The sequence below is a fragment of the Onychomys torridus genome, chromosome 8 (assembly GCF_903995425.1).
Source record: "Onychomys torridus chromosome 8, mOncTor1.1, whole genome shotgun sequence".
In the NCBI taxonomy this organism is placed as follows: domain Eukaryota; kingdom Metazoa; phylum Chordata; class Mammalia; order Rodentia; family Cricetidae; genus Onychomys; species Onychomys torridus.
The window spans coordinates 88,574,759-88,600,685 of NC_050450.1; the positions used below are offsets into that span (position 1 = coordinate 88,574,759).

General features: G+C 43.9%; 1 protein-coding gene across 1 annotated transcript in view; it reads right to left on the minus strand.

Moving 5' to 3' along the window:
- The window catches only part of Dnajc7 (DnaJ heat shock protein family (Hsp40) member C7), a 37,575-nt gene that overhangs the window by 4,988 nt on the left and 6,660 nt on the right, over nucleotides 1–25,927 (minus strand). The window contains exons 2-9 of the mRNA XM_036194589.1: nucleotides 15,663–15,751; nucleotides 12,643–12,767; nucleotides 12,259–12,372; nucleotides 9,957–10,031; nucleotides 6,149–6,267; nucleotides 3,872–4,025; nucleotides 3,344–3,508; nucleotides 2,380–2,471 (exon numbers count right to left, since the gene is read on the minus strand). Of these exons, the coding sequence (XP_036050482.1) occupies nucleotides 2,380–2,471; nucleotides 3,344–3,508; nucleotides 3,872–4,025; nucleotides 6,149–6,267; nucleotides 9,957–10,031; nucleotides 12,259–12,372; nucleotides 12,643–12,767; nucleotides 15,663–15,751 (933 nt within the window). The remainder of the gene's footprint in view (nucleotides 1–2,379; nucleotides 2,472–3,343; nucleotides 3,509–3,871; nucleotides 4,026–6,148; nucleotides 6,268–9,956; nucleotides 10,032–12,258; nucleotides 12,373–12,642; nucleotides 12,768–15,662; nucleotides 15,752–25,927) is intronic.

A 25,927-nucleotide genomic window follows, 5' to 3' on the forward strand; every position in this document is an offset into this window, starting at 1 on the left:
CTTGAACTTGTGAATTTTTTATTTTTATTTTTTAAAATTCATTTACTGGCCGGGCAGTGGTGGGGGCGCACGTCTGTAATCCCAGCACTCTGGAGACAGAGGCAGGTGGATCTCTGTGAGTTCGAGGCCAGCCTGGTCTACAAAGCAAGTTTCAGGACAGCCTTCAAAGCTACAGAGAAACCCTGTCTCGAAAAACCAAATACATTTACTGGCAGGGCAGTGGTGGGGCCTGTGTGTAATCCTTTAATTACCTTTAATCCCAGCACTTGGAAGGCAGAGGCAGGTGGATCTGTGTGAGTTGGAGGCCAGACTGGTCTACAGAGTGAGTTCTAGGACAGTCAGGACTACACAGAGAAACCCTGTCTCAAAGGAAAAAAAAAAAAATTTGTGTACGCTCTTGAATATGGATAGTGTGCACAGGTCAGAGTTGGTAACTCTTGGGAGTCGGTTTTCTGCTCTCACCATGTGAGTCCTGTGGATTGAGTTCAGGTTGTCCAGCTTGGTGGTAGACTCCTTTACCAATGGCCATCTTTCTAGCCCAGCCTTGAACTTTTGATCCTCCTGAGTGTTGGGATATAGGCATGTAACACCAAGCCCAATTTATACAGTGCCAGGGACTGAATCCAGGGCTCTGTGCATGGTAGGCAAGCAGCTTACCAATTTCCATTCTCTTTTGTGGGGTAAGGAGCAGGGAGATATTAAACCCAGGGCCTCACACATGCGAGTGAGGCGGGTTCTGTACAACTAGGCTATACCTCTAGCCCAGCCTTCCATTTTGTCTGGCAGTGGGGTGTGAAGATGGAATGAGCAAGAGCCAGTTTCCCAGAATCGGCAACACAGCTCTAGCCATTTTTCTATCTCAGTGGTGAGAATCCAAGGTTCTGTACTGCTGATGAGGGGATTTCTGGTTCAAAAATTAGTAGCTGTGCACTTAGACTTCACAGTTTATAATTAGGAATGAAATGGGCAATGGGGAAACGACACCCAAGAACTTCATTTTCCTTTACAATCTTTAAAACCAGAACCACTGCCCCAGACTGAGATGGGGAAAAACCCATAGGACCGGGACGTATGAACTACATACAAAAGGTGTTGATGCAGGCTTACCATCCCAGCACCTGGGAAAGGTGGGGACAGGAGGATCAGAAGTTTAAAGGCATCCTGGTTATATACATAAGTCAGAGGCCAATCTTAAAACAACAACAACAACCGGGAAGTTCTCGATTAGAGAGTAGCAGGAAATGACTTTTTTTTTTTTTGTCCACTGTGCCAGGTGTTAAACCCAGAGCTGTGGTGTGTGCAGTTTCTGTGTGAATGCAGGCTCACACTCACCAAGGAACACATATGAGTGAAAGGACAACTGAGCAGCGCTGCTTCATTTCCACTTTGAGACAGGGTCTTTTGTTGACCACCCTATAATAGGCCAGGCAGCCTGGTCAGAGCCGCTGGGGATTCTCCTATTGTAGGAGTGCTGGAATTACAGACATCTGAATGCATGTGGGCTCTGGAGATCTGATCTCAGGTCCCCACTGGCTGGCATCTCCCCACTCGGTAGCCCAGCCTGGTTTGGATAACTATGTAGCCCAAACTGGCCTTGCCTGTGCTAATGGTAAATCTCCTGCCACAACCTCACAAGTGCCAGAGTTATAGGCACATATGACCACACCTAAGCCAGAAGAATCCTTTTGAGACATCATTCTAGCCTTGATACTGTTCTGTCTGAATAAAATTCTCCAGGGAAATGGATTCAAGAGTAAAATGAACAAAAAGGCTGGGGAGCACCTAGCATCTGGGGCAAATAGGAGTAGGCATGATCCTTGTCACAGAGCCCACTGTGCTTTTAACACCCAGCATGGACTATTTACCCCAGGTCTATCAAAAGTTGTTTTATATAGCTGCACCACTGAGCCAAGTGAAATCGCCTTCAACTGTACTTTCCCTACCCATGACAAACATGCAGGTACAGCTCAACTGTCTCTAAAAACACTTCCTTCTTTCCTCTTCCAAGCATCATCCATCCATTCAACAAAACACTCACTGGGTGAGCACTGACGTGCCAAGCACTGTGCCAAGTTAGAGCGGAAGTGAACACCACAAAATAAAATCTCCAAAGGAAATGGATTCACATGTTAACAAAAGGAATTTGGGTCAGGCATCAGAGGAAACTTACTGACCGTGAGGGGCGTTAGACACAGGCATGGGAGACTGAGGGAGCGTGTGCAATCTCCTCGGCTGGAGGTCTATAAAGATAGTCTAGGGCTGGAACAATCCCACCTAGAGGCAGGGGGAAGGACCAAATGACCTCACAACATCCCTGGGTCTGTTTCGTCCACCACGACGCAGTTCCCCTAGTTGACCCCACCCTCCAGCGGCACTCACCACTGAGCTCTTCTCAAATAGGCTTTTATGTAGGTATCATCGAGCTTCACCGCATTTGTGCAGTCGTCTATGGCATCATCTAGTTTCCTAAGCTTCAAGAGAGAGAGCGAGCAATCACACTTCACATCATCACCGAAACTGTGAACATGGCTAGATCCCTGTCTTACTGTGTTCTTGGTCACTGGCAAAGTCAGAGGATTAAGGACATCAAATTTCAAACTGGTTTCTTTACTATGTGATAAAAGCCAGTCACTGCTAAAGTTCCTTAGCATGCCATGCTAGTGTCTAACCAAACGATGGGTCCCAGGGTCCCACCCTTCACTCTTCCACAGGTCAACTATAGGGACTGGAAAGACTGCCATTTTTTTAGAAGATGTATTTATTATGTATACAGTGTTCTGCCTGCATGTCTGCCTGCACTCTAGAAGCAACAGATCTCATTAGAGATGGTTGTGAGCCACCATGTGGTTGCTGGGAATTAAGCTCAGGACCTCTGGAAGAGCAGTCAGTGCTCTTAACCTCTGAGCCATCTCTCCAGCCCAAGATTGCAATTTTTAACTACTAGAATTCTACAGGAGCAGAAGCCTAACCTTTCTCATTGTGGATGAAGTCATAGGAATACTTTGGTCACTCTCAGTTATACATGGTGACCATCGGTTACTTGGGGATTTTAAAGAGCCCGATGACCAATGTCAATTCCCTCTATCTCACTCCTGAAGAATAAACAAACCCCAGCCCCAATGTAAAGAGGAGACACTTGTTCAAATGTAAAGAGACAACTGAGGAACCACAGACAAGAGGGAGAGACAGCTAATCTGCGCCACAAGGTCTCAAAGCCACAAAATAAGTTTGCACCTCAGAAGGTAGTTCCTTACAAGACAGGGACATCCTTCCCTCTTTTATCTGGCTTATTCCTGCAGAGCAGATCTCCGAAGACTTCTGACATCCCAGACCAAACGCTTACCTTGGAATTAACCGTACCCCGATTACAGTAGAGTTTAGCATTTGTTTTTATGTTGTTGGGGTCTATCCCCAAGGCTTCTGTGTACAGTTCATAGGCTAGCTTGTAATTTCCTTCCTTAAATGCTTTATTCCCGTCTTCCTTTTTGGCTTTCAGGGCTTTGGCATTCTAGAGAAAAGCAAGGTGTGGTCAGTTCAACCAAGAAAGCCTCAGTTCACTCAACAGTGAGGATAGTATTTTCAATTTCTTCAACCCCAGCAGTCTGATAGGACAGTCCCCACCACCTAGACTGCTCAGGGATGCTCTGACAAAGTAACAAAAGGAGCTGTCACAGTCCTTCTGAGCTTCAATTCTTCCAGCATCATTATTCTCCTCTCTTCCCACTTTATACCAGGGATGGACCCAGGCCCCCAGGCACGATAAACAGACACCCTACCACTGAGCTATAGCTCTAGTTTCACTCATAACTTAAGATATGAAAGGAAGCTTTATTCCCACTCTGATTCTTAGGTCATCATGCCAAGAACTTACTCTGCAAGCAACACAAGCCTTCTCGTGGTCAGGAGCCATCCTGAGAGCCTGCACAAAAAACTGAACGGCCTTCTCAATACAATCTTCATAATAAAGGCAAAGACCACGGACATACAGAGCATCAGCATTGGTGGAATCCATCCGTAAAATGTCACTGCAATAAAAAGAACACATTCAGCTGTGATTTGGAATGTCCTGACCATTCCTACCATCTGTGGTCAGACTGTTGTTCCTCGATCATAGCTCTAGTATTAGAGGTAAACAGATTCCTAAGAACTACTCCAAAACCTTGTTAAAATAAACTACCTATAGTTATCGTCAATACATTTTTCTTTCTTCATTCTCCCCACCTCCAGCAGCACCAGGGATTAAACCCAGGACCTTGTAGAGAGAGGCCAACATTTTATCGTTGAGCCCACCCTCTCTCCCCCACCATTCTCACCCAACACATATCTTGTGTCTCATAATCCTTCTTTTCTGTTTCCAAGACAGGGTTTCTCTGTGTAGCCCTGGCTGTCCTGGAACTCACTCTGTAGACCAGGCTGGCCTTGAACTCACAGAGATCCACCTGCCTCTGCCTCTCAAGTACTAGAATTAAAGGCGTGTACCACACCTGGGTGTGCCTCACAATCTTTTATTGGACTAGAAGATGGATTGGAAAACTAATGCCCAAAGGGTAAGTCCTTTCTTTTACTATTTTTTTATTTCTTTTTCCCTTATAGTTTGGTGATGGGGGTTTGGTAATAGGGACTGAACTAAAGGCTTAGTGTGTAGTTGGAGAGCTTCTCTCCAGGTGCCACCAAGCCCTGTTAGTCCAACAACCCACTTGTAAAATAAACACACAGACACTTATATTATTTAAACTGCTTGGCCATTAGCTCAGGCCTACCATTGTCTAGCTCTTAGTCTTTTTTTTTTTTTTTGAGCTGAGGATCGAACCCAGGGCCTTGTGCTTGCTAGGCGAGCGCTCTACCACTGAGCTAAATCCCCAGCCCTAGCTCTTACTCTTATATTTAGCCCATTTCTATTAATCTATACTTTGCCATGTGGCTCATGGCTTACCAGTACCTTATTTTTTTCTTGTCATGGCGGCGGCTGGCCGTGTCATTAAAGTTAAAACCTTGCTTTTTGAAAAAAAAAAAGGGGAAGTGCTGTGGGATGTTCTGTATGTCAGATGTGTTGCTCTGATTGGTTAAAATAAATAAAGTGCTGATTGGCCAGTAGCCAGGCAGGCAGGCTAGGGTAGGCAGGACAAGGAGGAGGAGAATTCTGGGAAGTGAAGTCTGGGGCAGAGAGAGACTGCCAGCCGCCACCATGACAAGCAACATATAAAGACACCGGTAAGCCACAAGCCACATGGCAAAGTATAGATTAATAGAAATGGGTTAATTTAAGATAAAATAAGTAGCTAACAAAAAGCCTGCCACGGCCATACAGTTTATAAGTAATATACGTCTCTGTGTGCTTACTTGGTTGGGTCTGAGCAACTGTGGGACTGGCGGGTGAGAGAGATTTGTCCTGACTGTGGACCAGGCAGGACACCTCTAACTACATTAGTGCAAGCTAAGCACAAGGTCTACTAACGAGCCACACCATGCCAGAACTTCTGCAACTGCTTCCCTACCACTCCTATGGTACTAGGACTGAAGCCAAGCTACACAATCACTTTACTGCTGAGCTGTATCCCTAATCCTGCCACTGGATCATGTAAATAAAATTTGATTTATACCAACTCAGCTATTATCTGTGGCTGCTTCTGCACTATAATGGCAGAGGGCAGAGCTGAGCAGTTGTAATAGAGACCCGGGACCTGCAAAGGATAAAATAGTTACTATATGGACAGTTAAAGGGTTCCCTGGAGTAGAAAGGACTGCATTCAAACAAACAAACCCAGGCTAGTGAGACTTCTCACCGGCCAAGAGCATTAGCTGCCAAGCCTGACCACCTAAATTGAATCCCCCAAACCTTCCATAGGGTGGAAGGAGAGAACCAACTCCCCAAGAGTTGTCCTTCTATCCTAGATATACATGAAATTAAAGGTTAAACAAACACACTCGTTAAATTCTTTCACATACGCTCAAGCACCTGCTACACCACTACATCCTTCGTACCTTGTGGGTCTTGGATCTAATCTGATTTAACCTTTGGCTTTAACTCCAGGAAGGTCTGAACAAGCCTAGCTGACACACCCACAGCTCTCATGTAGATGTAGAGAGCAGCCAGCCAGCACCTGAAGTCCTATTTGCATCTCAGAGATGAATTGGCCAGACTGCATACCTGGCCACAAACTGTGCTTCTGGGTATCGACCCAGCATTGCTAAACATTCTGCTTTGAGGATTTTGAAGCGATGGCAGGCAGGGGCGAATTCTAGGGCACGGTCCATGCAGAAAACAACCTAAGGGAAGAGGAAATAAGCTCTTTATCTTGGACTCCAGAAATGTCTTCACTTGAGTTTGGTCACAACAACAGACTGAATGCTCAGACATTGAACCTGGGTTCACTGCTTAGTGGTAAAGTAATATCTAAGTTTATACATATTCATTCAATGAAAACAATAAAATGAGAGCAGCAGTCATATGACGACGCCTAACAAGAAGTACTTTATTATTAGCCCACAGAATAAATGACATCATTACCTTTATTTTATTGATGAGAAGACTAAGAAATAGAGAACCAAGCAAGGTTCTAGGTCGCCCAAGTTCTACCTTATATACAGCAGGACTCCAAAAGCCTCTAACTTAACCAAGCTAAGCCGCCTCCATGGTGAACCCACAGGGACTATGGTCAAAGCTCACATTCTTCTCACAGACACTTATTTACTACTTTCAGTGTTTGTAAGGCATAACCTGCTAAGCAAGACAAGAATGGCAAGAATAACCCGGCACTGAATCAGTGTTGCACACAGTAGAGATGGCTTTCTTCTTTTCCTGTGACTACAGCTTTACCTACTGTGGTTGAGGATGGGGGTGGGGGTAGATAAACCTGGAGAAATGGCTCAGTGCTTAAGACCACTGGCTGCTCTTCCAGAAGACCTGGGTTCAATTCCCAGAACCCACATGGCAGCTCACAACTGTCTAAAATTTTAGTCCCAAGGGATCCAAAGCTGTCTTCTGGCCTGTAAGGGTTCTAGGCATACACACAGTGCAGACATACATGGAGGCAAAATACTGATATGCACCAACTAATTTCTGAAAACACTTGGAAGGACAGTTTCTCTGTGTAGCTCTAGGTAGCCTACAACTTACCATTTAGACCAGGTTGGCCCTGAACTCACAAAGATCTACCTTCTTCTGCCTCCTAGGTGCTGGGTTTAAAGCAGTCTGCCACCACACCCATTAAGTTTCACAGCTATTGGGTTGGCCTTTCTTACGTCTACCTCAGGATAGCAGTTTCAGTGACAGTCCATTCGGAAGGATTCTAATGGCTGTCACATCACATTACTACTCCCCACAGGCCGCTGTGTGGAGATCTCAAGCCCAGTAGCTCACACATCTACCGAAGCTGCAGGGGGTTCCCTCTTTCAGCCACAGAGGTCTCCGTGAGTTCACGCCCCTTTCTCCTTTCACAACTTTGTTCTCTGAGCTTTCGCTTCATTTAGCTGCTATTCCTGGGATAGCCTCACTAAATCATATCCTCCCTAAGAACAGCAGACCAAAGGAGAGATCCGGGATTAAGGGACACCACTACCTCTTAAGACTCTGAGTTATGAATTCTAAAAGCAAGGAAAGATAACTTTCATCAATGTACACTGCTATAATGGTATACGCTATAACTCTAAAGTAGAACGCACAAATGTTCCATGTACTACTGTGGAAAGACCTCCAAGACCTATTCAGTGGCAGAAAAAAAAGTACAGAATATGAATAGTACACTACTTTTCACGCAAACAAAACTAAAAATCTGTATCTGATGTATGTACAACAACATGGTACAAGAAAATGGAAGATACATGAACTGTGTGTGGATAGGGCTAGAGATAGAGGTCAATGGTAGAGCTCTCACCTACCATGCTTGACCCTGGGGACAGGGAGCAGAGAGAAGAGTAAAAACTAGGCCAATCAGAGGGCCTGTTTGAAGGGACACTCATCACTAAACTTTTTTTTCATACTTTTTAGCTTTTGCACCATGAATAAGACCTATTCAAAAGTTGAGATTAAAAACCCAAGTAAGATGGGTGCAGTAGCAAGCAGATCTCTGTGAGTTCAAGGCCAGCCTGGTCTACAAGGTGAGTTCCAGGACAGCCAGTGCTATATAGAGACCTTCACTCAAAAAAACAAAAAAAGCCAGGCAGTGGTGGCACACGCCTTTAATCCAAGCACTGGGGAGGCAGAGGCAGGCAGATCTCTGAGTTCCAGGACACCCAAAGCTACATAAAGAAACCCTGTTTCAAAAACAAAAAAGAAAAACCCACAAGCAAGAAAGTAAATTCTGAGACACTAGCTGTTCACTAAGACTTTTTGTGCTGCCGACATGGCAATGATGAGATGGTGGCGCTCCTTTGGTGGCACAGGTCCCTGCAAGTTTCAGGGACAGTAACGACGGCTGAAGTATCAAGTAGGTGGAGCTGTGGTACAGATTTCTTCAAACAGAAGGAGAAGGAAAAGAAAAAGCCAGTCACCATTTCAGCGGCCACACCCTCTGGCTTCCCGAGGACAGCGTTCTATGCAGAGCCGGCTCTGCTCGTGGTGCGGAGCATCAGCTGGAGGCTCAGTGCTTCGTCCCCCACCCCCATGCGTCCCCAGTGGGACAGCTGCAGGCAAACAAGATCTTTGTTTCTTCCAAGTTCATCTGTTTCCCCTGCCAGGATCATAATTCTTCATTTGTGACATCACCATGAGCTACAGTGCGGGGGCTGGGATGTCAGAGACAGAGGATTCTGTCACAAACTCAGGATGCTGGCTCCAGAGTAGGCAAGAGAGAAAAGAAATCCAAAAGACTACTTTCAAGACAAAGCTTTTGCCTATGTAAGCCTCAGAAAAAACGTGACAGTAGTTAGAACTGCTCTCCAAACACACACACACACACACACACACACACACACACACACACACACACACACAAAACAAACAGCATGAATCACACTACAAAGATTATCAAAGCCAACCAGCAGAAGGAGGATGATAGTGAGTATTGGGACTCTGCACAAGCTCAGACATATTAATTCCCAAGTAAAGGCCCTCACAATATGAGGGTTAAGACGGATGCTTACTTGTTCCCAAAAACATTTACTCAACACTTGCTACTGAAAGCCCTGAGCAAACTCCTACATTTGAGGCAACAACTTCCTCCCTTGGACTGAAATCTCTTCGTCAAATGGACCCTAAAAAAAAAAATCTCCTGATTAGGATTTTTGGTATCTGCTGGCCTTCCACTTCCTGCCTTGATTCTTTAGTGAAAGCTAGTTCTCTTTACCATCTAAGAAACCGAAAGACCAATACTTCCGGCTTAACTCCAAGATCTAGAAAGATCCTGGAACTTTCATACTAAATTTTTAGATACATCAACCCCCTTTAACGCATAGATTGTCAAAAACTACCACACACTGTAACGTTTATTAAAGTCTAACACCAAGCTGGACATAGTGGCAGCAAGAGGGTTGCCAAGTTCAGACAAGCCTGGACTACACAGCAAGACCCAAAATAACATAAGAAAGACAGTGGTGGTTCAGGCTGCAGGCCCGCACTTTGGAGGCTGAGGCTGGGAGACTGCTGCATAATGGTAGTGGCAACAGATTACACACACTCTCCAAAACATAAATAAGGGCTTCTCCACACTCTTACGTATAGCATCTGTTCCACAGAAGAAAGAGTTTAACTCTCATAATCAGATAAAAATGGATTATTCAACCCCTGTATTTATTTCCAAATAGCTTTTCCTTCATTAATCAGTCCAGTCCTGAGATTATGTAATCAATGGGAATAAGCAAGCTGATTTTTGCTTTTTATCAAAAAGCCAACTATAATTAAGAAAATAAACAACTTTTAAGAGAGAAAAAATTAAAAGCCAAATTCAAATGACACTGTACCATGCTAGGTTTTTCTGTACTGGAACAGTACCCAGGAGGAGAGGCTCCTTCTACCTTACCTTCCGGAAATCTCGCTTTTCAAAATCCACTTCTGCTATTTTCTCATACTCCATGACTGCATTGGCGTTCTTGAACTACACCGGAAAAAAATACATTAAGTTTAGGTTGACCAATCAATCACATAAGTCACTAAGACCTAGATGAATCTGTTCTTTCAAGAACATCAGTGAGGCCAGGTGTGGTGGCACACACCTGTAAACCCAGGATGGGGAGGCAGAGGCAGGCTGATCTCTTGAGTTTGAGGCCAGCCTGGTCTATGTGGTGAGTTAAAGGACAGCCAAGGCTACATGTTCAAAGTGTCTCAGCAACAACAACAAAATACCCGAAGCTTGGGTTGGTGATTTAGCTCAGTGATAGAGCGCCTGCCTAGTAAGCGCAAGGCCCTGGATTCAATCTTCAATTAAAAAAACAAAACAAAAAAAAACCCCAAAGCTGGGCATCGTGGCAGATGCCTTCAATCTGAGCACTTAAAAGACAGAGCCAGGTAGATTTCTGAGAGTGTGAGGCCAGTCAGAGCTACATAGCTACACAATGAAACCCTACCTCAAAAGAGAAGGGAAAAAAAGTCACATCAAAGAACCAGGCATGGTGTACATGACTATAATACCAGTACTCAGGAAGTTGAGGCAGGAGAATATCAAGTTTGAGGCTAGCCTGAATTACACGTTGAGTTGGATAGCTTGAGATACAGAAAGACCTTGTCTCAAAAATCCAATTAAAAGTGGGGGAGGCATGGAGCGGGATATAGGAGAGATGGCTCAGTGGTCAGGGGCGCTTGCTGCTCTTCCTTAGTACTGAGTTCATCCCTAGCACCCGTTAGGAAGCTCACAACTTGTAACTCCAGCTCCAGGGGATTTGACACACTCCTTTGGCTTCCGTAGGGATGAATATACAGGTGGCATATATAAACAAACAAACAAAGCAAGGTTAAGGAGATGATTCAGTGTGAAACTGAGATCAAATACCAGAACCCATGCTAAAACAGACATGGCTGTGGGCATATGCAAACCCAGTGCTGCTATGGCAAGGTGGGGGTGGGAAAAGTAGAAACCCTAGTAGCTGGGGTGTGTATGTAGAAGCAAGCAAGAGACTCTGTCTTGCTGGGCATGGTAATGCTCACTTTTACTCCCAACCCTTGAGACCCTCGAGAGGCAAAGGGCAGCCTGGTCTATATAGTAAGTTCCAGGCAAAACTGGAGACCCTGTTCCAAACAAGATGGAAGGTGAGAATTGACCTTTAAGACAACAACCTTGGGGTTGGGGATTTAGCTCAGAGGTAGAGTGCTTGCCTAGCAAGCACAAGGCCCTGGGTTTGGTCCTCAGCTCTGGAAAAAAAAAAAAAAAAAGACAACAACCTTGATCTCTAACATGATTACCAAAGCCAGTGCAAGCCTGCCTTTATACAAACAAGAACATGTAAACACATAAGTTTAAAAACAAAATAAAACCACAAAACACACTGATTTCTAGTACACACATAAACACACACAAAAAGTAAGGAAAATTATAATTAAATTGAATATTTCCTAAAAATGCTGGTGAAGGATGAGGCCAGTTAGCCTGGGCTACATGGAGACATTCTTTTTTGTTTGAGACAAGGTCTCTGTACCCTGGGCTAGCCTTACACTTATTATGTAGCTGGGATTCCAAAGTATGCACCATCATGTATGGGTTTATTGGGAATGGGGATTGAACCCAGGGCCTCATCCATGCCTGGCAAGCACTCTACCTGCTGAGCTACATTCCCAGCTCTGAGACCCTATCTTTTACGAGAAAATAGGAAAGAGCAAGACCCAAATTTATGCTTAATTTGAACTTCTTGTTAGGAAGACAGAAGCCATACAACAAGTTACACAAAATATAGTCACTGCAGGCTAGGGGTGCTCACTAAAATGCATCTAGCCACCAAGTGAATGAAGGCAGAACTGAAAGAGGTGTGCTACCAACTGAAGCCAGATTTGAACACACTCTGATTCTTTTTAACAGCACCAAGGTCTGAACCCCGTCTCAGAACATGCTAGACAAGTGCTCTATAACTGAGCTACATCCCAGCCTTGAATTTACTCAAATGCTTTAACTTTATTCAACTTAGTTCCTCGAAGCATCTGCCCATTCGATACCCAGTCATCTCAGAAACCTTCCACTTTTTACAGACTCAAAACCCATTCAACAGTTAAGGAAACAGTCCCAGAGACTAAGATTTGCCTTAAGTCAGCTAAGTGTGGCTGTCAGTCCTGCCTTTTGGGCCACTATTCCCTCCAGATGCACCACACCATCCCATCTACTAGCGGATCAGACCTACCTCCTGTTGTGCCTGGGCATTTTTATGATCCAGTTCTAGGGCTCTTTGGAAACTGCGACATGCTGCCATTGCATTCCCAAGTGAGAGGTGGCATTTGCCTTCTCGGAGGTGTCCCTGGAGAAAGAGCACAGAGGGAAGGAAAGGAGTATGACTGCAGAGGCAGAAAGAAACCAACACCCGGTGAGAAGGAGAGGGAATGCTTCTCAAGGGGGCACTGCTCTTCAGGGGACATTTGTCACAAGAGGAGATGGCTATGGCGGTCATGATGAAAAGAGGAAGTCTCAGGACAACACTCTAGAGAATGATCTGCAGAACTGGGAAACCCTGGGCTAGAGGAACACAATGGTAGACACTCAGCCTTCACCAAAGGGCCACATTACATACCCGGACAAAACTGTCATCCAATCTCACTGACTGCTGTGCATCTCCAAGAGCTTCCCGGAACCGTCCAAGCATCATCAATGTGGCTGCTCGATTACCATAATAGCTAGCATTTTTAGGACACATATCTATAGGAAAAGTAAGAGAACACAAAAAAGTTCAGTACAGAGGGCTAGAGAGATGGCTTAGTGAGTAAGAGCACTTGTTGCTCTTACAGAGGACTTGGGTTTGATTCCTAGCACCTATATAATGGCTCACAAGCATCTGTAATGCCCGTTCCAAGGAATCTGATATGATACCTGTGGTGGTATTGTGTTCCCTGAAATATTGTGCACGCTAATAAACTTACCTTGGGTCACAGAACAGAACAGCCACAATATTAAACATAGAGGATAGGCAGTGGTAGCACACGCCTTTAATCCCTAGCATTCCAGAGGCAGAGATCTACCTGGATCTCTGTGTGTTCAAGGAAACAGCCAAGCATGGTGACTCACGCCTTTAATCCCAGAAAGTGAACCTTTAATCCCAGGGAGTGATGGCAGAAAGCAAAAAGGTATATAAGGCGTGAAGACCAGGAACTAGAAGCTTTTAGCTGGTTAAGCTTTTAGGCTTCTAGCTGAGATACATTTGGATGAGGACTCAGAGGCTTCCAATCTGAGGAAACAGATTCAGCTGAGGAACTGGCGAGATGAGGCAGCTGTGGCTTGTTCTGCTTCTCTGATCTTCCAGCATTCACCCCAATACCTGGCTTCAGGTTTGTTTCTATTAATAAGACTTTTTAAGATTCCTGCTATAGGGCTGGAAAGATGGCTCAGAGGTTACGAGCACTGACTGTTCTTCCAGAGGTCCTGAGTTCAATTCCCAGCAACCACAAGGTGGCTCACAACCATCTGTAATGAGATCTGGTGCCCTCTTCTGGCCTGCAGGCATATATACTGTATACATAATAAATGAATGAATAAATCTTAAAAAAAAAAATTCCTGCTACAGATACCCTCTTCTAATTTTTGTGGGGACCATGTACATACATGGTGCACAAGCATACATACAAAACACTCAATGCACATAATATTTAAAAATATAAAAATATGTGCCAGGTGGTGGTGCACGCCTTTCATCTCAGCACTTGGGAGGCAGAGGCAGGCGGATCTCTGTGGGTTCGAGGCCAGCCTGGTCTACAGAGCGAGATCCAGGACAGGCACCAAAACTACACAGAGAAACCGTCTCGAAAAACAAACAAAAAATTAAAAAAAAAAAAAAAAAGTTCAGCTGGGTCTGGTGGTTCACACCTTTAATCCTAGAACTCCAGAGACAGAAATAGAAGATCTTTTAAATTTAAGACCAGCCTGGTCTATGGTAGCCAGTTCCAAACCAGCTAAGGCTACATAGTGAGGCTGTCTCAAACAAAACATAACAAAACAAAAAGTTCAGCCCAGGCTACTGATTTAAAACTAGAGGGCCATGTCTCAGAGAACTATTTCAAGGGAGGCCTAGAGAGTTACACTGTCATACAGTGAGAATCAGCATCAAGATGTTCAGAACCCAAGTAAAGGCTGGGCAAGCATGGTGACCGGCCTGTAACTCCAACCTCAGAGAGAATAGATAGGGGACCCCCAGAACAAATTAGCTATCAAGACTAGCCCTATCAACTAGTTCTAGATTTGACTGAGAGACTCTGCCTCCATGACTAACTTGGAAAAGCAACTGAGGAAGATCCCTACAGCAAAGAACTGAGATAAGCCTCAATATCCATAGAGATGGGATTCTGTTCAGTTAAGGAAGATGCAATCACAAAATGTACTGAAAACCAAGGGACCTAGAATGTGTACTATTAAGCGAGATCACATAATCTCAGAAAGAAAAAAACCTACATGGTCTCCCTCATGTGCAAATCCTAGCCTATAACTTCTACATACATGTAAACAAATGAACATACATGTAAGTATAGTGCAACAAGCAGAAAAGAAACAAGAAAGGGTTAACTACTTGGGCATGAGTAAAGACTAAATGCAGATAACGGATATAAGTTATAAAAGAGGATATAAACCTAAAAGCTTTTCTAGTTCTCATTCTGTCACAGGATTTTTTGGTTTTAGTGGTGGATAAGTATATTAAAAATGTATTTGACAGTAAAAGTGTAAAATCTAACGTAATGCTCCACAGCTTCAAAATGCCTATTCTAACTGTAAAGTCTGGTTAATTTAGGTATGTGATTTTTTTTTCAATAAAGTTAATTTAAAAAAACAAACAGGGCCAGCCTTAGCAGATAAAGGCATTTGTCAAGCTCCATGACCTAAGTTACATTCCCCATGGTCCACATGCTGAAGGAGAGTACCAACTCCAGCAAGTTATCTTGACTTCCACACGTGCCACAGCAAGCACATGAATGTACACACACACACTAATAACAATAATAAAAATAAAAAGGCTGAGGTGGTGAGTGAGAAGTAGAGAGCAAGTAGAAACCCTGGACTGCATGTTCTCTTCCCATGCTGACACACTCTCTCTAAAGGTCACAGAAAACTTCTATCTGTGGAAATGGAGAAGAGCGATGATGCATCCGATTTTAAGTTACGGCTTTAGAGGCTGGCCTGTAGTACAAAGGTAGCCTTTCTACACAGGCATTCAGAAAGATCTGACTTCATCCCCAGCGCCTTAACAGACACAACAAAACAAGAGCTCTTTCTGTGTGTGTTCAAGATCATCTTCAACTACAAAAGCAAGTTCAATGCTGGTTTACATGTGAAACTGTTACAAAAATAAATAAAATATGCTGACAAATTAAAGCATGGAGATAAGACTCAATTTTATCTTCAGAGGCCATTTCCTAAGATAGAAAAAGGAAGTATCAACAATCAGATGCATGTGCTGGGCATCTCAACTAGAAAAAAAATCACTGATCCCAATACGATTAGTCATGAGCTTACTAGCTCACTAAGCAAAAGATGCTTCGTAGGTGGGAACTACTTACAGCAGGGTCTGGTAAGTAAACCTGTCTACTGTGGTTACCAGATTCTTCTCACCTATGGCTTTTGTGTAGTAGTTATAAGCTTCATTGTAGTCCTTCTTAGCATAGTATGCATTCCCTTGTTCCTTGAAGGATTCTGCTTCCCTGGAAAGGAAAAGGACAGTCACATTACTAAGACTTCAGGGATGACCCCTAAACCTCACTGGAGCAGTTTTAGGGCCAAACTTCAAGTTAGTATGATACTGGAAGTGATTTATAGATCTGTCCAACAGGCCGATGGACCCAAAGGAGTCCAAAAGAAATAATCCAGCCTATTCACATTCTATTCAGAGACATTTAAACTAAATTGAAAGAACTCCTTTCAGATAGGCATAGTAGTTCACACCTGCAATTCCTCAATTTGGGGAGGCTCAGACAGAAGGAACTGCTTCGAATTTGAGGACAGCCCGTGCTACACAGTAAGTTCCAGGCCAGCCTGGGTTACATATTGAGACTGTTTCAAAAACACAATACAATCAATACAACAAAGCCTGCCAGGTATGGTGTCTAAAGCCTGCATTCTGCACTTAGGATACAGAGTCAAGAAATCAGGATTTCAAAGTCAAGCCTGGTTACATATCAAGTTTGAGGACAGCCTGCATTATCCGAGATCTACTCTCAAAAAACCAAACCCAGAGCTGGAGAGATGGCAGTGGTTAAGAACAGTTGTTGCTCTTGCTTCCAGAGGACCTGGGTTCAGTTCCTAGCACCTACATGGTAGCTCACAACCATCCATAACTCCAGCTGCAGGGAATCCAACGGCCTCTTCAGACCTCTGAAAGTACCAGGAACACAAGTGGTACACATCCATACTTGCATTCATACACATAAAATAAAGTAGAAATAATTTTTTTTTCCCCCCGGAGCTGAGGACCGAACCCAGGGCCTTTAAATCCCAAACCCCAGAAATAAATCTTTAAAACAAACAAACAAACAAACAAAACCCCACCAAAACAGTAACAACACCACAAATTAGTTTGTGCTGTGTAGCCTTTCATCTTGCTTGTTATTCCAGCCTATAGTCACCCTCCCACAGGGGACATTTAGACATTCCCTCATACAGCCCATTTTCCTTTGCCTCTGCTGTTGAGAGTGCAAACCTCTAGGGCCTTGCACGCACCACACACATGCTTTGTAAGGGAGCCACTGAAAGCCAACACTGAATTTTTCCAGTATGTCACAACGACTGTCCCTTTTTGGTTTTGGTTTTGAAGGGCTTGGTTTGAGAGTTTAGGACAGTGTCTTAACATGGAGGCTATCCTTGAATTTGTGGCAGTTCTGCTGTCTTCTCCCAAGTGCTAGACTTGCAAGCTTGTGACACTTCTAAATTTGCAAACTTCCAGGGAAAACATATTCAGGTAATCCACTGAGGGCAACTGACTTCTCAATATGAAACAGGTCACAGCCTTCAGATCTTAATAATGTAGTCTCCTGAAAAGTGTTTCCCCATTTGCCACTGGAAGAACAGTACGAAGTATGTGACAAAGGAGTCAACAGCATTTGAAAAGGGCAAACACACCTTTAATCCCAGCCAGCAGCACTCAGGAGGCAGAGGCAGGTGGATCTCTGTGAGTTCAAGGCTAGCCTGGTCTACAAAGCGAGTTCCAGGAAAGGCACAAAGCTACACAGAGAAACCCTGTCTCGAAGAACAAAAAACAAACAACAATGAATGAATGAATGAATGAATGGAAGGAAGGAAGGAAGGAAGGAAGGAAGGAAGGAAGGAAGAAAGAAAGAAAGAATGAAAGAAAGAACGAAAGAAAGAAAGAAAGGAGCAAACCAGGGCTGGAGAGATGGCTCAGCAGTTAAGAGCACTGTGACTTTGAGCCAGTCTGGTCTATATAGCACATAGTAGGGGATATATAGGAAGATTCTGTCTTGGAGGGAGAGGGGGAAAAAAAAGAGCTTCAAACACTCTATTTCCCAACTCAAATGATAAAGACTCTCTCTCTCTCTCTCTCTCTCTCTCTCTCTATATATATATATATATATATATATATATATATATATCTTTTTAGAGCTTTATTGGGAGAGAGGGGGATAGAGAGAAAAAGAGAGAGACAGAGAGAGAGGGAGAGAGAGGAGAAGGACCAGAGAAACAGAGAGACAGAGAGACCACGAGGAGGGAAGAGAGCAGAAAGAGAAAGGGCTACTGTAACATAACTAAGTATGTAAGCATATCTCTTTTAAAGATTTTTGTTTCCGCTGGGTAGTGGTGGCACACGCCTTTAATCCCAGCACTTAGGAGGCAGAGTCAGGGGGATCTCTGTGAGTTCGATGCTAGCCTGATCTACAAAGTAAGATCCAGGACAGGCACCAAAACTACACAGAGTAACCCTGTCTCAAAAAAAACAAAACAAAAACAAAAAACAAGAAAGAAAAATATTTTTCCCATATATGCAAAAGGGAAATCAATTCAGGAAGAAAGACAAAAGTCATAGTTTTTGGTACTCCCCCCCCGCCCCCACTGGGATCTGTACGGGCTAGGAAAGCACTGACACTAAGCTACATCCCCAGCAGTCAGTTTAACACTGGCGATGCTACAGGAGATTGAAGCTTGAGTCTAGGACATGGCATGTGAGATTCATGGTTCATTTCTGACATATTTTAAACTGCAAACTGGCAAGGCTGTCCTGCCTTTTCACACTTCCCCAACACTGTCCTGATAAGCCCCCCAACAAGAAAAGACTGCTAGAAGAAAGGAGAAGGCAAATGGAGTTACCTACGAATGCTGACAGACTGAAACTGTACTGGGTGGAAATCTGCCTGAAAAATCTTATTATACCAACTGTCACAATACTGTAAAAAGGCCACCCGCTATTAAAAGAACCCAGGAAAGACCTCCCTCACTTGCAGGACTTATCGAATCAACTGAAATCTTTCAATGCGATACACAAAATTCCTTTAAATATAAATTAAGCAAATTAAGTGTTATAAAAACTCCAGGAAAAGCCTATGTTTTAAGAGCAGACATGCCAAGATATCTCAAGAGCTTCCCCTAAACTGGATTCCAGAAGCTGAGAAAAACCACTTTGAAGAATGGAGTAAACTCTGGAGTAGATACTGACCCAACTGCAAATAAGATCTAGCTTCTTCAATCAGCAGTGACTAAGAATAAATAGTCAGATCCTCAAGGAAAACCAAAGGCACCCAGCCACTGAGCCAGCAGCGCAAAGCTTATTAGTAACAAGAGCTACTGAATGGTGGTTTTCCTCAGTGCTTCTCCTGTAGAGGTGAGTGCACTGCTGGCTTCTAACATAAACCCAAACGATTTCAGTAGAAACCACTAACAGATATTTTGGCCAGGTTCTTTCCATGCACAACTAGCCAAGTAAGGTTCATTGTCATCCCCCTCGCCCTCCCAAACAAGAACAAGAACAACAAAACCTCAAGTCTACTGGAGAGTAAGCAACTTGCCCAAAGTCTAACCATGCTTGTCAGAATCCAAAGTCTGCATGTATCAATACCTAGGCTTTCATATGCTCACTTCTGTGATACTGACAAGCACTTTAAAATTGATCTGGCTGGGCGGTGGTGGTGCACGCCTGTAATCCCAGCACTTGGGAGGCAGAGGCAGGTGGATCTCTGTGAGTTCGAGGCCAGCCTGGTCTACAGAGCTAGTCAAGGACATGCTCCAAAGCTACAGAGAAACCCTGTCTCGGAAAAAAATAAAAAAATAATAATAAAATAAAATAAAACAAAATTGATCTGCACTACAGGGAATAAGGCAAGGACAATAACTAAACATTCCTTTAAACTAAGACACAAAACAGCTCTGTCACGAAAAATCTGTCCCAAGATGGAAACCTGGATTTAATCAAGGTAAATGAGATCTCTAAAACCACCAGTTAGAGAGAGTGGGGCTCCTTTCTCGTTAAGATGTAAGACCCAGTGAACTGGACTTTGCCTCCCCCAAGAAATGCATTTCAATTTTGTAAATAGTGAGTAGATTCCATTCTAGAGCAAACAAAGCAAGTAATGTAGAGTCAGCCCACAGCAAAAAGAACAAGAATTGTGTTGTGGCACGTTGCCATGTTTTTAAACCTCACATTGCATATCAGGCCAGAATTAGCTATTCCCACAGTTCCATGAAAAGAACTTAGTTTCATAGAAACATAGCTGATTAGCAGCTGCCTAGACAATAGACTTAGGCACTTGGTGCTTTTAGGCCAAATGTTTATTTCTTTATTTATTTTGTATCCAAGTCCTATGTCCAAAGTGGAGCCTATCGTCATTTTGGACCTCCCCAAACACACAAGCCCTAACCAATGGGCCTGACCCTTTGAAACCAGCAGAGGAAAAAGTGGATCTTTGGAATCCACCGGGACTGTACCAGGAACAATTCCAGAGCTAAATCATTCAAGTCCTGTCTTGAGAAAAGTGAAGCTGTTCAAGCTGAAGGATGAGGTGTCAAAGACGTGGGACTGGAAGAGAAGAGAAGGTGGTACCTGTCACTCCTGCCAGGGTTAGTAACTCATTTGACAGCTAATGAGGTTTCAATATGTACCTGCTAAAACATCAATGCTGACAAAGGAAGAGTTGAGATTATTTTCTGTGGCTACGAAATTAAATTTGCAACACTTAGGAGGCAAAGGTAGGCAGATCTCTGTGAGTTTGAGGCTAACCTGGTCTAAACATAGGGCGTTCCAAGCCAGTCAGGGCTATCTAGTGAGATCTTGGCTCAAAAAGACAAATGACAACTAACACCTCCAAATTAAGTTCAGACTAAACCCTAAAATACTAAAGCAAAATATGCATATGCAGAACTGGCTTGATGGTGTTATTAACAACTATAATACATCTTTTGTGCTTTTCATCCTCTCAGACAATTCTAGTCAAGACGCATACAGGCCTTCTAAAGCAATGCTGTGGTGATCCTTCCACTTGCCTTTCAACTGAGGAAGCAGCAGTGACGTGCAGCAGTGATGCAGTGATATACCAGTGATGTTCTGAAGTGATGTACCATAGTGATGCAGTGATGCACCACAACGATGTACTGCAGTGATCCAGTGATATATGGTAGTGATGTGCCACAGTGATGTGCAGCAGTGATCAGTGGAGTATCGTAGTGATGTACCGCAGTGACTGCATTGGTCTCCTAACTTCTAGAAGCTTTTGTAGGTTTGTTGTTTTCATTTGCTTTGTCTGGTTTTGCCCAGGCTGACCTCAAATCCAGTACAAAGCCAAGAATGAACTTCTGGTCCTCCTACTTCAGCCTACTAAACTGGGGGTTACAGACAGGTGCCATTATACTCAGCTTCATTTGTGCTGAGGGCTGAACTCAGGACTTCCTGTGCATACCTAGCCCAGCCTATAGTTTTGTTTTGTTTGGTCTGTCTTTGAAATTTTTACTTTTTTAACATTTTACTTTTTTTCCTGACATAGCTATATATTAATGAAGTATAATATAGTAGTTCAATGCATTTATATATTATGCAATGACCATAAAATGCTTTATTTTCTTACTGGGAACTAAAATATACTTGTCAGAGTCAGGACCTCACTAAGTTGCTCAAGGTTGGCCTTGAACTCACTGTTGCTCAGGTAGGCCTTGACCTCATAACTCAGCCACTCAAATAGCTTAAGATTACAGGCAGGCTTGTACCACTAGGCCTGGCTACATAAAATTAGTTTATCTAAGGCTGGAGAGATGGCTCAGTGGTTAAGAGCAACGACTGCTCTTCCAGAGGTCCTGAGTTCAATTCCCAGCAACCACATGGTGGCTCACAACCATCTGTAATGAGATCTGGTGCCCTCTTCTGGCCTGCAGGGACACACACAGACAGAATACTGTATACATAATAAATAAATAAATCTTTAAAAAAATATATTAGTTTATCTAATCCTCCACCTAATCCTAGGGTCAATTCCTAACATCTTAAGTATAGCAGCTCTGATTCAACAAGGATGCTGGGAATGATTCTGACTTGAATCACTAACAACCAATTCTTGCAAAAATAGCTACAGAACAATTAAAAAATAAAACACAGGCCAGTAAGAGGGCTCAATGAGTAAAGATGCTTACCACCAAGCTTAACTACCAAGTTCAATCCATGGGACTCATAGGGTGGAAGGAGAGATGCAATTGCTAAGAGTGCCCTGTGACTTCCATACTGATGCTACAGCTGACAGCCCCCCCCCCCACCCAACACACACACACACACACACACACACACACACACACACACACACACGCAAACAATTCCACCCCACCCCATCTCCGCTTTGAGATAAGGTCTCACTATGTAGCGTTGGCTGGCCTAGAACTTGATATGTAGACCACCCCCATATCCATCTGACTCTGCTCCCCTAGTGCTAGGATTAGAGACCTGTGCCACCATGTCTGGCTACAAACAGATTCTTTTAAGATTGTCTTTTTTTAGCCAGGCGTGGTGGTGCACGCCTTCAATCCCAGCACTAGCTAGGAGGGGGGGCAGAGGCAGGTAGATCTCTGTGAGTTCGAGGCCAGCCTGGTCTACAGAGTGAGTTCCAGGGCAGGTCCCAAAACTACGCAGAGAAGCCCTGTCCCAGGGAGGGGCACAAGGCAAGCAAGCTGGAAAGCAGCAGTCCTCTGTGTTTCTGCTCTGACTTCCCTCAGTGACAGTTACAAGGAGAAATAAACTCTTCTTTCCCAAGTTGCTTTTGGTTAGGTGTTTAGGTGTTTACCACAGCAACAGGAAGCAAACTAGGTGGACATCTTTTTAATCAAGTTGAACTTTTCCAATAGTATTAACAATGATTAGATCAAGAGAGATACGGTAGTTTGAATGAGGTGGGGTCCCAAGGTTTTATAACCTGCTTGCTTTTTGCATTCCTTGGTATATTTTCTAGTCTTGTTAGGCAGCTAAATGGATATTAGCAAGCTTAGAGGTCACTGAAGATGGGCCTTTTCCCTAATGATCAGCTTTGCCTCTCCTTAAAAATTAAAACACCACATGAAAATGTGAAGTTATCAGAGCTTAGATGAAACCATTAAAGGAAAACTACTTCCCCCACGTCAAAATAGGATCTTTGAGCTCTATCAAGACATGGCTTTTTTTTTTTTTTTTTTTTTTTTTTTGGTGTTTCGAGACAGGGTTTTTTCTCTGTGTAACTCTGGATATCCTGGAACTCCATTTGTAGATCTGTCGGTCTCTCCTCCTGAGTGCTGGGATTAAAGCTGTGTACCACCACCATCAAGCTAGACTTACATTCTAAATTCCTACACTACACTGCTATCCCTTCCCTTAAGAGTTAATCCAACAGGGACCACCAAGAGTCCACTTTCCTAAAGAAAGCTGATTCACTGTGTCACGCTAAGAAGGTGGGAGGAATAATTACCCCTTAAACAGTATATTTACCCTACAGAAACCCCAGTGCACTATGGGTTTTCACTACTGACCTGTCTGCTCTTCTGAGTTCTAACTTAAAGTCTAACTTTTCCTTTTCCTCCTTCTTATCTCTCCTTTGTGTACTGGTCAAGTAGCTCGCCACACACTTTAGACACTGTCGTTCTTTTTCCAAGACGCTCCACCCAGTGCCATCCAGCTTCTTGCCATCACCACTGCCAAACTTGCTGGCGTTTTTGGACCTTAATGAGAAAGGCCTGCCTTTCTCCCTTGGTCTTCTCCACCTCCCTCCTCCTGGCAGTTTTAGAGATGTTTGCTATTGTTTTCTTCTCTGAGACAGCTGTCTGTCCTGTAACTGTGTAGAAGAGGCTGGCCTCAAGCTCACAGGTGTGCTCCACCACAGCCCGGCCAGTTCAGAGACTTATTTTGTATCTTGCCTACCCTGTGTTTTCTGCCTATGGTTTCTTTCTCAAATTTAAAGCTTTTTTCCAAGTCTGTTTTTAAATTCTTTTATCTATGAGACAAAAAACCAACAAAAGGAAATCTCAAGTCTCAGGTAACATTCTTAAGTAGAAAAGAATCCAGTTTTGCTAAAAGTATAACCGAAGACAAAATGTTCTAGTTTTCTAAGAGTAGTGTCCTTAAAAAGGCTTCAGTTTTAGGGACTATTTTACTGGCGGGAAAACCTTTTTCTTCTCCTGCAGTGTGCACCACAGGACTGGACATCAGGACTCCCCAAGGTATTTCTATTATGTTCACTATCTCTACAATATACTTTGCTCTAGATTTTGGCGCCTCATTTCTTCTATTCAGTCAAATTTATTTGCTAGCTGCTTGTTGACTTAGAAATGTCCTCCACCCTCCAGAATTTATGAGATCTTGGCCATCTCAGAGTTGAAATTCTTTCCTCCTCCCCCTTCCCCAGACCTCTTGTCCCCAATGGCATGTCACAAGGCCTGTTTCATGTTGCACTCTCTCTGACCTTCATGAGACTAGAGTAGAAGGGGCCCAATAGCCTCATGTCTATCCCATCCTGCCAACAAGTCAGTCACTCCATTTTTTCTTAAAGATATTTAAATATTAAATAAATTCTAACCTACAAATAAAATTTCAGTAAGTGAAAGCATGACTTGAAAAAGTCTGTAACTACTGAGTACCTTTAAGGTACTGTGTGCTGGATGCTAACTAAGCAGCAGAGAAAAGGTGAGTTCTAGCCGCTGCAAAGCAACCTGCTACCCAGTTCCTTCACCCAGACTGTGTACCTTCCTTTCTCTCCCCCCCACCCCAATCCCAAGGTTCTTTATTGTGCTTTCTTCTCGTCCGGGGATTTAACCCTTGTATTTTAAATAATAAAGGTTCTTTCCAGGTTCAGTAGAGATGCACTAAGATGAGTTTTAGGTGTCAGGCAGCTGTCAGTGTGGGAGGCTGCAGCAGATTCAACAGCAACTCCATTTTTACTTTACAGCACAGTTAAAATCCCTCAGCTAGACATGGTGGCTTATACCCAGAACTCCAGCACTTAGGAGGCTGAAGCAGACAGACTACTACAGAGTTCAAGGCCTGTCTGGAGTATATAGTGAGTTCTAGGCTAGCCTGGGCTATGGTGTGCAATACTGTCTCAAAATATTAAAAACTCGGGGTTGGAGAGATGTCTCAGTGGTTGGGAGCACTGGCTGCTCTTCTAGAGAACCCAGGCTCTACACACCCACATGGCAGCTCACAGCAGTCTGTAACTCCAATTCTAGGGCACCCAACACCCTCATACAGACATACATGCAGGCAACACACCAATACACTAAAAATAAATAAATTTTAAAAATCCACCTTAAGGCCAGGTGGTGGTAGCACAAGTCTTTGATCCTAGCACTTGGGAAGTAGAGGCAGGCAGATTTCTGTGAGTTCGAGGCCAGCCTGGTCTACTACTTGAGTTCCAGGACAGCTAGGGCTGTTACATAGAAACTCTGTCTGTGGGGGTGGGAGGGGTGGGGGATTAGGGGGGTGATGATGACACACCACACACAAGGGGGACAGACGACCTCAAAAATAAACTTCCACTCCCAAAAAGAGGGAAGGTGGAAAACAAAGAAGACAAAAATTCCTGTCCTTACTGGACATTTAAGGGGAACCTCAGAGGGGCAGAACCAGAGGCCAAGTGCACTAAGGGGAGCTGTGGTGGAGTCTGCACAGCCAGCAGCACTCTCTACTGCTGGAGTAGGGAAGGACACCAGGCACACATGTGCTGCCTAGTCTCTGGGGAAGCAGAGCTGTGATGCTCCAACCAATCCAATCCCAATCCTGACAGAGATCCCATCACTGCAGCCATAACCATAGTCACACAAACAGCTACCTCAATTATGACCTTCGTGCCTTAATAACAGGTGTCAGTGTTCTGGCATTTGCTTCTCCTGTACTTACCCCTGGGAAGAAGAGACCAGACTATAAGGCTGTTTCTGAGTAATAAGCCTCTCTGAAGCCACTCTGAGAGGACGTGTCATTGGCTTTCAGTGTTAGCCTGAGGCCGAGTTTATATCTCTGAACCCATGCTCCATCTTTTGGTTTTCCATCCTATGACAATGCAGACATCCTTGAAGGGGTGAGGATATTCTAGAGAGATACTTGTGCTCCTCCTTTTGGCTATCAGACTCTTTGGTGACACATGGTCGCATGGACTGGAATCCCCCGGGAATCTTAAGCTGAGGGAAGGAACAGGCTAAGGTGTAGTGCCAGCCAGAGATGAACTTATCTCTCAGAGTCAGACTGCTTTGTAGGAGAGACTAGCATCCAACCAGTGATGGGTCGGCTCTGGGAGGATCGTGACTTAATCAGGACAGCTTAGTTATGCACACCTCTTGCCCTCCATTTAAACCTAAACCTTGGATCATGACCTGATAGACTGGGGAGTGGGGTGTCACTGAACTTCTTTATTTGTTCCTCTTCCCCATGAGTCAACCTC